At 60.9% G+C, this 13358-nt stretch overlaps 1 protein-coding gene across 4 annotated transcripts; it reads right to left on the bottom strand.

Annotated features, from left to right (window-relative positions):
* Nucleotides 1-100: 100 nt before the first annotated feature.
* Nucleotides 101-12591, bottom strand: ELAPOR1 (endosome-lysosome associated apoptosis and autophagy regulator 1). 4 transcript variants are annotated; one of them, XM_058855951.1, is made up of 22 exons: nt 12429-12591; nt 10224-10344; nt 8977-9169; nt 7735-7882; nt 7133-7213; nt 6780-6885; nt 6553-6702; nt 6130-6218; nt 5879-6056; nt 5139-5267; nt 4966-5056; nt 4769-4874; nt 4556-4693; nt 4200-4454; nt 3421-3594; nt 2466-2631; nt 2015-2111; nt 1837-1938; nt 1170-1296; nt 906-1084; nt 660-825; nt 101-473 (listed from the first exon to the last, which is right to left on the bottom strand). In XM_058855951.1, exons 1-22 carry the CDS (start codon nt 12525-12527, stop codon nt 357-359), a joined length of 3012 nt encoding a protein of 1003 aa, XP_058711934.1. In that variant the 5' UTR covers nt 12528-12591; the 3' UTR covers nt 101-356. The 4 variants fall into 4 exon arrangements, with proteins under 4 accessions (XP_058711934.1, XP_058711935.1, XP_058711936.1 ...); XM_058855952.1 differs by having other exon boundaries at nt 101-425; XM_058855953.1 differs by having other exon boundaries at nt 7810-7882.
* Nucleotides 12592-13358: the final 767 nt, after the last annotated feature.

Below are 13358 nucleotides of genomic sequence, written 5' to 3'. Positions count from 1 at the left end.
CCCCACCCATTTTGGGTGCCCACGCTCAGGTCCCCACACCCTATGTGTGTCCCCCCGCCCCCGTGTGCGCAAACACACGGAGCCCGTATACAAACCCCACTCCTGTATTTGGCTTTTTTGGGTGCTCGGGATGGGGAGGACACGGGGGGTGCCGCGGGTGGGGACACACGTACAAAAGCCGTAACGAAGCTCCGGTCCGAAGCGGGTGCCTAAGGCCACGCTGGAGGCGCGGGGGGCTGGGCCGTGGGTACCCCCCTTCCCTTCACAGCTTCCCGGGGGTGGGGCGGCCGTGGTGCCCCTCTGCCCCGTCGCAACTCCCGGGAAGGCTGGGGGATGCCAGGGTGCCCCCCGTCCTCTTACAGCTCCCGATCGGCGCTGCTGGATGAGGTCTTGAGCGGGACCGAGTCGAATCCATCCGGCATCCGCTGTGGGGTGGGGAAACTGAGGCCTGGAACCCTCCTGTGGTGGGGAAACTGAGGCCCGGAGCCCCCCGGGGTGGAAAACTGAGGCACGAAGCCCTTCTTGGAGTGGGGCAACTGAGGCCCGGAGCCCCCCGGGTTGGGGAATTGAGGCACGGACCATCTTCACATCCCACCCCCACCATGGCATATCCGGTGGCTACTCCAGGGTTGTTTCCATTCCCCCACCCCACCCCTCACCTTGGCCGTCAGGGCTTTAAGTTTTCCAAAAAGTGACATTTCGGTGGCAAAGAGCAGCTCGTCCTCCGCGTCCTCCCCCTCCATGATGGCGCAGCTGTCGGGCGACGTCGCCTCGCTCTCCCGGGCCGCCGCGTCCATCACCAGCTTGGAATATTTGTATTCCAACCTGGGAATGCAGGCGGTGCCGTCACCCCACCCGTGGCAGTGCTGGCCTCGTGTCCCCAAATCTCGCTGCCAATTGCTCACTTTTGAGTCTTTTTCCAGAAATAAGCGGCGAGCGCGGCCAGCAAGACGGCCACGCACGTCCCAGTGGAAATTCCCACTTTTAGCCAAAAATCCACGCTCCGGCACGCTTGGACCACCTGCGGCGGCAGGGCGTCCCCGCCGTGGCACAGCCGGGGCTCTCGCCACACGTAGGTGGTTTTCTGGTGGGAGGAAAAGAGCGCTCAGGGGCGGCGGGAGCCGCAGCACAGCCCGGGGCACCGGGCGGTACCTGAACGCCGCCGGTACCTGAACGCCGCCGATACAGGCGCCGACGATGGGGCGCTGGTGGGAGCTGGAGCAGCGGGGACACCCCTCGGCGGTCACCCACAGGAAATGGAAGGTGCAGCCGTCGCAGGTGCCCTCGGGGCATTTGCTGGGGAGGGACAAAAAAGGCAGGGCTCAGGTGGCGGTGACACCCCAAAGTGGGGAGTACAGCCAAGGTGACACCCCAGGGTCGGGACACCATGACAGCGGTATCCCCGAAGTGAAGCATCCCAAAGAAGTATCTACCCATGACAGGGGATCCCCAAACTTCCCACGGGGTCTCCTTTGTTTCACTGCCAACCTGAGTACTCGCAGGGCGCCAGTGACACAGCCAGAATGACAGCTCAGGGTGAGGGACTCTGACACCATGTCAGTGTCGTCCTCAAAGCACCACAGGGACACGCCCACCCATGACAGCAGGAGATGTTTGGGTCACTTTGGGAGTCCCCTAAGCCCCCCTCGGTGTCCCCAGTGTCCCATCCCCCCCACCTGGGGAACAGCCAAGGTGACACTTCAGAGTGAGGGACATTGACGCTGTGACAGTGGTGTCTCCAAAGCGAAGCACCCCTGGGAAGTGCCCTACCCTGACAGCAGGAGATGCTTGGGTCACCCGAAACCCCCCTTGGGGTCCCCAGTGTCCCCTCCCCACCTGGGGACAGCCAGGGTGCCAGTGCCAAGAAGCAGGGGGTCACAGCGCAGGCGGATGGTGGTGGCCCGGCCACCACTGCAGGGCTGTGTCATGTCGTTGGACCTGCCAGGGGACAGGAGGGTTCAGGAGGACAGTGGGGGCACTGTGTGGGTGCCACCCCCCTGTCACCTGCCTGCACCTGAAGAAGAAGATGATGTCAGGCAGGTCAGGGTGGCCAGGGGGAAAGAGCTCTGGGGGAGACACGATGTTGTCCAGCACGGAGCTGGTGGTGACACCTGTGGGGAGAGAGGGGTGTCTCCAGTCCCAGTGTCCTCGTGCCACCAGAGTGTCCCAGTCCCACCAGGGTGTCTCAAGTCACACCATGGTGTCCCAGTCCCACTGGGGTGTCCCAGTACCACCAATGTGTCCCTCTGCAGTGCATCCCAATCCCACTGAGGCATACCAGTGACAATGTCCCAATCCCAAACAAGGTGCCCCTGTAGTGTCCCAGTCCCGTAAGGGTGTATTTCAGTCCCGTTGGGGTGTCCCTGTGCCACCAAGGTGTTCCAGTATCTGTCTCGCCCATGTGTCTCAGTGACCCCAGGATGTCCCTCCCTCCCACCCCCACCCCCGCCCCCGCCCTTGCTCACCCAGCAGGTGGTCACCCAGGCTGATGGGCTGAGAAGACACAGCTGCACGGGCACCCGTGATGTCAGGGGGCACCAGAATGGCCTGGCACACATAAGAGATGACTACACGGGCAGGGCCCCCCCGACCTGCTGTCACATTGTCAGCACATGAAGCCATCTTCCTGCCCTGTGAGGACATACATGATACATGTGTGGGGTGGAAATGTGTGTAAAAGGGACTGGCATTTGTGTGTGCAGGGCCGTAGGTGTGCAGGTGTGGCTGCACAAGTGTCCACATGTGTCTGCATGTGTTCACACATGTCTGCACAACTGGGCAGATGTGTGTGTGTGACTGTGCACCTGTGACTGCACAAGGGCATGTGCATATATGTGTGTGTGTGTGTGTGTGTGTGTGTGCAGGTGGGACTGCATGTACACCTGTATTTGCACACCTGCATGTGTGAATGTGTGTTTGCATACATGTCCTTGTGTTTGCGTGACTACAAGCACATATGCACGTGTGCCCATGTCTGTCCATCTGCATGCCCCTGTCCCACCCATGTGCCCAGGTGTGTGCCCGTATCATGCCATCTCATGCCCATGTGTGCATGCGTGTTCCTGAGACCTCCTGTGTGCCTGTATGTGCCCGTGTGCCCAGCTGTGTTCCTGTGCTCACCCTCCTGAGTGCCCACCCATGTGCCCATGTTTGTACTCATGTGCTCATGCCCACCCACTTGCATTCCCACCCGTGGGCCTGTGAGCGCACACACACCCCCATACGTGCTCATGTTTCCAGTTGTGCACCCGCGACCACCCACCCATGAGTCCAGGCGTGTTCCCATACGTGCGTGCATCCTGCCCCTGTGTGCCCACTCTCCTGAGTGCCCGCCCACGTGCCCGTGCTTGCACTTGTGTGTCTGTGCCCACCACTGTGTGTGTTCCCGTGTGTGCGCGTGTTTGCCCACACAGGTCTCACCTGGTGCCCGCAGAGGCTCAGGCGGAAGTGGTGGCTGTAGCGCAGCCCCTTGGGGGTGAAGCTGGGCCCAGTGCCCACCCCGGCACCCATGCCCAGCGACGGGAACTCAAAGCGCAGCATCCGGCCTGGCAGTGCCAGTGCCAGGCTGCAGTTGTTGTAGCATAGCGATCGCAGCTGGGAACAGGGACAGGAAGTTCAGGGATGGCCATGCCACCCACAGGGGACACCCTTGTGGGGACTGTGGAGAGCTGACACCACCCTTCAGAGACAGCAAGGCCATGGTGGCACCCCCCAAGGTCACCCACTGCCACCCACCAGTGTCAGATACAGTCACCTATCTGAGGTGGTTGGGAGGGGCTGCATCTCACTGGGGACAGCTGGGGGACTGGCATTAGCCACCCAGGATAAGACACTGTCACCCACCTTGTCACCCACCCAGGATGACCACAGGTGCTGGTGTCACCTCCCTGGAGATGGCCAAGGAGGGCAGGCATCACCCACCCAGGGTCAGGCACTGTCACCCACACTGCCACCCATCCTGTCACCCACCCAGAGTAGCTGTAAGAGGCTGATGTCACCTCTGTGGGAACACAGTGTCATGCACTCAGGATGACTGGGGGGGCTGGTGTCACCCACCCGTGATTGTGTCACCCTCCTGGTGCTGGCCAGTGCTACCATCTGGGACATCCTGGGGAGGCTGGTGTCACTCCTCTAAGGCCCATTTGCATCACCCATGGGGACACTTAGGGACACTTGGGCCCCCTGCCACCCCCAGTCACCTGGTTGCTGCGTGTGCCAGGGCCACAGGGGTGGCAGGTGGGTGTCCCATCGGAGGGCTGACTCCGCAGGTAGGTGCCAGGTGGGCAGGGCTGGCAGCTGCCCGAGCTGAGGTCCACAGCACTGCCAGGGGAACATGGGGCACAGGATCCAGTGGGCTGTGGGGCACAGCGGCGGCAGAAGGAGGCCACCCCCCCCTGCACGTTGGTGACATTGATGCTGTACAGCTTAGCCACATCACTGGTGAACCGCCGGCCCTGGCACCGAGAGCACCATCACCATCTGCCCCCCAGCACCCACCAGACCCCCAAAGTGGGGCCCCCCCAGCCCTCCCAAAGCAGGGCTCCCTGTCCCTCACTGCCTCATGGTAGGGGGTGCGCTGGAAGGCCCAGGTGAAGCTCATGGTCGCATTCTTCTCCACCAGGTAGGTGTAGGATTGTTTCCCTGTGGAGCCTGTCCATGTCTCTACTGGAGTGTTGGTGCGCGAGTTGACACCCTGTGGGGACAAGGGGATGGTGGCACCACCCAAATTCACTGTGTCCCCCCCAAACTGCCGTGTCTCCCCACTCACCACCATAAAGTAGAGTTCACAGCCAACACTGCACAGCGTCTCGAAAACGAAGGTGATCCTGGCCACTTCCCTGCTCTCTGTGTCCTCTAGCACTGGGCTTGGAGGGCTGGGGACAGCGTGGGGACACTGCTAGCTCTGTCCCATGGCTGTGTCCCCCCTGCTCCCTGGGGACACCCTGGTGGTGGTTCCCACCTCACCTGAAGCCAGGGACTACCAGCGTGAGGATCATAAAGTCACTGTCAGAGGCTCCAGCTGCTGTGTAAATGTAGTCCCCAGCTACCTCCCAGCCTACAGGGATGCAGTGATGCTCAGAGGGGTCCCTGGCAGTCCTCCGGCAGGAGACAGGGAAGGGACAGCCCTCTTCCACTACCTGCAATGCCCTTGTACTCGAAGTTGATGCCGCTGAGCACAGTGGTCTCCATGTTGGGGGGCAGCACATTCCACCACTTGTACTCCAAGCCCAGCACTGGCTCAGTGCCCTCTGGGCAGCTCAGGCAGGCTGGGGATAGGAGGCAACAGCTCTGCACAGGGGTGGCACCCACCTCCCCCTCTGTCAGCTTGAGGTGCCCTGCTTACCCTTTGAGGCCAGTGATGGGGACAAGAGGGGACAACCCTGCACTAGCTGCATGTGCCCAATGGTACCACATTCCCCTCCCTGCAGCTTAGGATGCCATGGTAAACACCTCTTGGGGACAATGATGGAGACAGGAGAGGACAGCTCTGTATTGAGGTGGCACTCCCCTTGCCAGCTCCAGGGATCCCAGTTACTTCTTGGATGTTAATCTTGGACAGTAACTGGGATGTTCTTACTGGATATATAGGGACAGCCCTGCCCCAGGGTGGTACCACCTTTCTCTGTGTCAGCTTGGGGTGCTGTGGTCATCAGGAACAATGATGGGGATAGGATGGGACAACCCTGCACTGAGGTGGCACTCACCTCCCCTGGCAGCCCCAGGATCCCAGTTACTCCTTGGGGACAGTGCTGGGGGTGTCCTTATTGGAGCCACGGGGACAGGAGGAGACAACCCTGGACTGGAGTGGCACCCACCTTTCCCCGGGAGCCAGGGCTGCCCCAGTCACGCTTTGGGGACAATGACGGGGCCGCCTTACCGGAGCCGTTGGAGTAGGAGCCATAGGGACAGGGCTGGCAGGTGCTGCCATTGCCTTTGGCGAAGCCAGGGTTGCAGGGAGGGCACCGGGTCTTGATCCCCGAGGGTGGCAGCCGGGCTGCCTGCGGCAGCTCCTCGCTGCAGATCTTGGGCTCTGCCCACTTGTACATCAGCTGAGTCTGCCGGGGGAGCGGGTGAGCCTGGGCGGAAACCGGGGGACAGGGGGACCTCCCCGGGATACCCCCGTGTTACCTCCCCGCCGGCGTCGCAGGCCGTGTGGGTGTAGAAGAAATCCTTGTCCGTGCAGGGCGGGCGTGGCTTGCAGGACCCCGCGCCGGGCTCTGCCGAGAGGGGACACGGCGGTGGAGCCAGCACAGCCCGGGGACCCCAGCGCTGTTCCCACAAGGCGGGGTGTCCTTATCTTCCCTCCCAGCCGAGGGGTAGTGGGTGCTCCCTACTCCCCACATCATCTCTCCCACCCCCAGGGCCACTCCTGCAGCGGGGACAAAGGGACTCCTAAGGGTGTTCCCCCTCGCCAGCCAGGTGTCAGGTTTGTGAGGGGACCCAACACTGTTCCCACCAGGGGATGTCAGGTCACCCCTGCTCCTCCCTTTCCCAAGGTCACATACTAAAGGGATGCTCTGGGAGCGGGGAGCCCCGGCTGTTCCCTCTCACCGCTGTAGGTGTCGGGGTCGCAGGGCTGGCAGGCGGTGGCCCCTTTGCCCGAGAAGGTGTCGGCGGGACAGGGCTGGCAGGCGGTGGAGCCGGCGGCGCGGGCGAAGGTGCCGGGCTTGCAGGGGAAGCACTCCGAAGTGAAGGCCACCCCTGGGAGTGGGAAGGGGCTCAGGTAGCAGGGAGAGGAGTGCGCGCCACCCGACATCCCCCTTCCTGCCCCCACCCACCTGTAATGCCGATGTTCCTCACCAGCACCGGTTTAGGCACCTTGGACCAGACGGAGAAGGCGGTGGTCCGCCAGTACAGCACGTTGTTCCCGCGGCTCAGTTCCACCTGAGAGAGGGATCCCATGGGACTGGGTAATCCCACTGCCAGGGGAGGGTTTGGCAGCATGGGTGGGGGATCCCGCTGCCGAGGAGGGAGCTGATTCCAGTGGAGGGGGTGTGGGGCAGCCCCGCCTGTCACCACCCACGCCCCCTGCTCAGCCTCGTGGAGAATCTTCTTCCCACGGGGGGATAAAGAGACGCCGGGGCAGCACAGAGGGACCTCCCCGCCGTGTCACCTCCCACCGGACACTCACGCTGTGGAATTCCCAGCCCTTCTCTGTCGTTCGCATCCAGCGGGACTCCTCCGTCGTGGGCTGGCACTGGTCGTTCTGCACCTGCAGGGAGAGTGTCAGGGACCCCATGTTCACAAGGACCCCACATGTCCCCAGGGACACCCCCCATGCTCCCAGGGACCTTCCCATATTCCTAGGGACCCCTCCTCATGTCTCCATGGACCACTGCCATGTCCCCATGTAGCTCCCCTTATGTCGCCAGGGTCCACTCTTATATCCCCAGGGACCCCTTCTTGTCTGCAAGGACCCCCATGATGTCCCCAGGGACCCCTCCCATATACCCAGGGTCCCCTTCCCCATGTCCCCAGAGGACCCTATCACATCACCAGAGATCTCCTCAGGGACTCCTCCCATGCCCCCAGGGACCCCTGAGGAGTCCCCAGGGACCCACTCAGGTCAAAAGGGACCTCTCCCATGTACCTAGGAACCCCTTCATTCCATCCAGGACCCCCTTCCATATCCCAATGGACCCCTCCATCTCCCAATAGACCCCTCCCATATTCCCAAGGACCCTCCCATGTCCCAAGGGACCCACATCCTTCACCCTTGCCCCCATCACCCACGAAGAATTCAAAGACGATGCTGCTGTCAGGGTAGATGTACTCGAAGGTGACAGTCCCCGACTGCTTGAGGCTCACAGCATACATGAGGGTGGCTGTGCACTCATCCGTGTTGGAGGCTACGTAGTCCCCCAGTGGCACCCACGTTGACCTGGGGCAAGTGACATGGCCCCGGGGATCCTGTCACCACTCTCAACCCCACAGCAGGCAGGACAGGGATTGTAGGGACAGCTGGGAGGGTCCCCAGGAAACAAATGGGTGGCACAGGGGATTTGGGACAGCTTGGGGACATAGCAAGGTGTGGTGCCTAGACACATATCCCTGGAGAGAATCCCCTGGCCTGCTGAGAGCCATGTGGACTGCAAGGAGAAGAGAGTGGGGTCCCCCTGTTCTGGGAATGTGGCTGGATGAGGAACATGCTGCTGGGAGCAGGGAATGGCTGAGAGGGCATCAATGGTGCAGTGTGGCAGTGCCAGTAAAAGTGAGGGTTTGGTGGTTGTTGGTACAGCTAGGAGGGTTTCATGGTTGTTGGGACAATTGGGAAGGTTCAGAGGCTGCCAGTACATCTGGGATAGTTTGGCGGTTGTTGGTGTAACCAGGGGGCTTTGGTGGCTGCTGGTACAGCCATGAGGGTTCAGTAGTTGTTGGTACATTCAGGAAGGTTTAGAAGCTGCTAGTACAACCAGCTGGTGTGAAGTTCAGTGGCTGTAGAACAATTGGGAGGGCTTGGCAGCTGCTGATACAACTGAGAGGCCTTGATGGCTGTGGTTCAAGCAGGAGGGTTTGGTGGCTGCTGGTACAACCAGTTGGTGGGAGGTTTAATGGCTGTGCAACAACTGGGAGGGTCTGCTGGCTGCCAGCACAACCAAAAGAGCTCAGAGGTTGCCAGTGAGGATCAAAGGGCTGTGGTGGTAAATAAAGGCACTGGCTGGTGGCACAGGGGTGTGGAGACACCCCCATAGGTGCTGTGGGGATCTCCATGGGTGCTGCATTTCTGAGGAATGTTGATGTGGGGGTCTCATGGGGTTGGAACTTCTGGCAGGGGTAATGCTGCTGGGTGTTCCCTTGCTGTGACCAGGGAGTCCCTGTAATGCCCTGCTGGTGTCACCTCCCAGGGCAGGATGACAGAAGGGCGTCGGGGAAACTGGGCATTATGGATCACAGGGGTGTCACACCATCCTGCTTGCTTGCCCCGCACCCAGTCCTGCCATGCCAGGTATCACAGCCAGTGACACAGTGACTCACGCTGTGCAGTTCTCTGCCGCATCACCAAAGCCATCATCCACCTCCAGGTTGGTGGCCACGTTGGCAAAGCCATGGGGCACCTCATCCCACTCATCGAAGCGGACGCCAGTGCCCAGTGAGTAGGTGCCCGCAGCGCAGGGCCGGCATGTCTGTGTCTGCATCTCCAGGAACTCACCCGCCTTGCAGGAGAATGCTGCCAATGGAGACAGCAGCAGCTGTTGCTGCCTCCTGACAGAGGGGCACAGGGCGTGGAGGGTCATCCCCGATCCCCCGGTACTGCTACAGCCTCAGCCCTGCATTTCCAAGTGCGCCCAGCTGGTAGAGGTGCTGAGATCCCCCATTTTGATCATTCCACATAGGCAACCCCTCCACCCATGAGTTTTGGTACCTGACGCCCAGCTCTGCCCAATTCAGACAGCATGTAACCCTCTGCCATGGAGCCGGGGCACCCCCAAGGTTTGGGGGTGTGTGTTTGGGATTCCCATCCTGCTCATCCCATCCTGGTGAGTGAGTTTGTGTGAGGGGAATTCTTATCTTGCTCATCCTATCCTGCTGCATGTGTGCAATGGGGAGATTTCCATCCAAGTGTGTGTGAGGGGACTCCCATGGCTCTCATTCAATTTGGTGACTCTGTGTGTGATTCCTATCCCATCCTTGTGCGTATGTGTGTGTGATTTCCACCCCTCTTATCCCATCCTAGTGCCTGTGTGTGGGGGAGTCCCATCCCATCCTATCCCAGTATGTGTATGGGATTTCCATCTCTCTCCTCCCATCCTGGTGAGTGAGTGAGTGTGAGAGGGGGATTCTCATCTTGCTCATCCTGTCCTGGTGCATGTGTGGGATGAGGGGATTTCCATCCCGGTGTGTGTGTGATTCCCATTCCTCTCATCCTATTCCATGACTGTACATGTGATTCCCATCCATCTCATCCCATCCCAGTGCTTGTGTACGTGATTCCCATCCCATGCTATTCTGGTGTGGTGTGTGATTTCCATCCCTTTCATCCCATCCCAGGGAGTCTGCATGTGTGATTGCTATTCCATCCCATCCCAGTGTTTGTAGTTCTTCTGCCATCCCATTCCATCACAGGGGGATTCCAATCCCACTGATCCCTTTCCCCATCCTCCTGTTGCTGCCTGCCCTGGAGCTGACAATGGCAGTGCTTGTCTCCCCGCTGTGTCCCACCCCTCGCCCTCACTTCCCACCCCCCAAACCTGACCCCATCCTTATCTTGGTCAGAATCTCACAGCACTCAGTGCCCCTGACAGGGTCGGGCAGGCCAGTGCAGAGTCCAGGCGTGTGTGGTACAGCCACCCTCCAGCGTGAGCCTGAGCTGTCACATGCTGTGTACTCGTAGTGGTACTCGGACTGCAGGAGACAGAGAGGGAACATGGAGGGAAGCTGCAGCACTGAGACCTCCTGGGCTGCCCTCACACCCTGTGTTCCCTGAGAGGGGCTACCCCCTGGCCACTGGGTCTGGCTGTGTCTTGAAGGGATGGATTTGGGTTAAGGTGTGACAATGTCCTGCGGTGCACAAGGCCTGGTCAGAGGGGCTTGGGAGGGTGCTCAGGGTGGGGGAATACTGGAGTGGGGGGGAGTTCAGTGTGGGAAGGATGCTGGGAAATGGGGGTGGTCTGGGTGGGAGATGCTCTGGATTGAGGGGAGATGGGGGCCAGGAGGATGTTCAGAGTATTGTGGTGGGGCAGAGGTCAGTATGGGAGGTTGCCAGGAAATGGGGGTGCTGTGGGTGGGGGGATGATCTGGCTGGGGTTACCCAGGAGCAGCAACAGCCCTGCACCCCCTCCCTGGTGTGGGGGTGGACTCCTGCATACCCCCCATGTTCCTGGGAGCACATGGCACTGTCACGCCCCTCCGTGTGCCATGTGTGGCCATGACACACTTTGCTCATCAAACAGCTGTGGCACAACCTGGATACAGGCTGGGAGCACCCTGGATATAGGCAGGGAAAGCAGGGGGGACTAGGGGGAACCAGCAAGTGCTGAGGACAGCAGGGGGAACATAACCCCCCCCATCCTGCCAGCTGTTCCAAGCTGGGACTGGCTTAAGGCTGGCAAGGTGAGACCAGGGACAGATGGCATGGGAAGGGTGAAGGCCACATCTGGTGGTGGTGTTGGGGGTACAGGGTGAGCTCCCCACCCTCCCCTCAGCAGCTCTGGGGTGTCAGAGCCTGTGCTGTGGCTCCATGCTCCCAGCAGCTGCTGGAGCGTGGCAGGTTGATAAGAAAACAGCTGCTTTGATGTTCCCGTCAGCTGGAAACGCAGCAATGGTGAGGGAAGAGGGGGTTGGGGGGTGTGAAGGGGAAAGAGGGATTGGAGAGGTAAAAGGGGGGTGGAGAAGGAAAAGTGGGGACAGAGAGAGGCCTGCAACACCCCCCTGCCCATGTGCAGGCAGCATGGAGCCCCCTGGGCCCTCAGATGGAGACACAGAGGAAGGTCCCCACCACCCTGGGGGTACCCAGAGGGTCACCCCAACTTTCAGCAGCTCCAAACCATCACATTGCTCTCAGTCCCAAGGGATTCCCTTGGGGAGAGGGTATTTTTTCTCTCTTCCTAAACTTTTTAGATTTTTATTAAATCTACATAAATTGACCTAATTCAGCCTCAGGGTGGCTCTGGGGGTGGAGGGCACCCCAAAGTGCCACTGTCACTCTGCTCTGGCCAGGGGAGGGAGAAGGGCTGTCCCTAATGAAGGACAGGGGACACCCCCTCTGAGGGATTGATCACCCTTGGGGCAGGTGCCAGCCCCAGTCTATTGTTCCAGCTCTGGATCGTGGAACACGGACACAAATAATTGGATCACAGAAGGAAAAAAAAAAAAAAAAAAAATCCTGGCCCAGATTAAAAGCAGCTGCAGGTCTGAGGAAGGGGGAGGAAAATGGAAGGGGGGAGGACAAGATGGACAACCCAGGGAGGGCATTTGTGGGGTTCACCACTGTCCCCAAGGTGGGCAGGTCTTGGTGAATGACAGTTTTTCTCACAAGATACTTTGGCCACCATGTGCTGGGCTGGGAACGGGAGATGGCCATTGGGATTGTCCCCCCGCTCCTTCTCATCGCCCCACCAGTACTCAGGGAGGGTTTGGAGAGACACCAATGTGTCTGAGAGCTAGGGATTTGGGGACGATGATGGGATGACGCCAGCTGGGGTCCCCAAGGAGACCATCGGGGACTGGCTGAGCCCCTGGGAGCAAAGCCCCCTCCCCGAGCCCACAGGAGACCTGCCAGTCCCTCCTTGCAATAGGAGACACCCCACCCCTGGTGCCACCGGGACCCCCGACCTGTCCCCTCCTTGTCCCCCCCATCCTATAGGGAGCGGCCTCCCCGTGCTCCGGGACTCCGTTTCATCTCCGGGGTGTGTGTGGGGAATTTGAGGTGGTAGTGGTGCTGGTGTGTTACCGGTTTCCCCTCCCCCAGCCATTCCCGGTGCCGGTACCTCCTTGCAGACATGTAGCTGTTCCCCGGCGCGTCCCGGTGACACGGTGACAGCCAGACAAAGCGCCAGTGGCATCCACCGGGCTCCGGTACCGGCCATGGCGGCGGCAACGGCGGCAGCAACGGCGGCAGCTCGGCCGGTGCGAGCCCCGGCGCCGCGGCCCCGCCCCCGCCAACGGCCCGGCCTCCGCGCACCTGCCGCCACCTGCCCCCGCCCCCGGGAACGGCACCGGGAACGGAACCCCCGGGAACGGGCACCGGGAACGGAACCCCCGGGAACGGCACCGGGCATCACCTCCGGGAACGGCACCGGGCATCACCTCCGGGAACGGCACCGGGAACGGAACCCCCGGGAACGGCACCGGGAACAGAACCCCCGGGAACGGGCACCGGGAACAGAACCCCCGGGAACGGCACCGGGAACAGAACCCCCGGGAACGGCATCGGGAGCAGAAGCCCCGGGGAACGGCAGCCGGCATCGCCTCCGGGAACGGGAACAGGCATCAGTCGATCATGAATAGAATCTCCTGGAATGGCAGCCGGCATCGCCTCCGGGGACGCTTGCCGTGAGAACGGCACCAGGAATCGGTATCGAGAATGCTGTTCGTGGGAATGGCACCGCGCATCCGTGTCGGGAATAGAGACACGTTCCAGGAACGACACGCCCAAGGTTATACCCAGGAATGGAGCCGGGAACAGGACTTCGGGAATGGTATCCTGGGATTGGTGCCGGGCAGCGGCACCGTGAGTGTTACCCATGAGAACGGCACCGGGAACCGCATCATCCTTGAGAGTGTATCCCCGGAAACGGGACTGGGAATGTAATTCCCGGAACGTGTTCCCGGGAACGGCATCGGGAACTTATCCCTGGGAACGGAATTGGGAATGTTGTTCCAGGAACAGCACACGGACCGTCTTGGGGCATCACGTC

The sequence above is a fragment of the Poecile atricapillus genome, chromosome 23, assembly GCF_030490865.1.
Source record: "Poecile atricapillus isolate bPoeAtr1 chromosome 23, bPoeAtr1.hap1, whole genome shotgun sequence".
Taxonomy (NCBI): Eukaryota; Metazoa; Chordata; class Aves; order Passeriformes; family Paridae; genus Poecile; species Poecile atricapillus.
The sequence above is the reverse complement of the archived record's forward strand: the minus strand, read 5'-3'. Positions and strand labels throughout refer to the sequence as shown.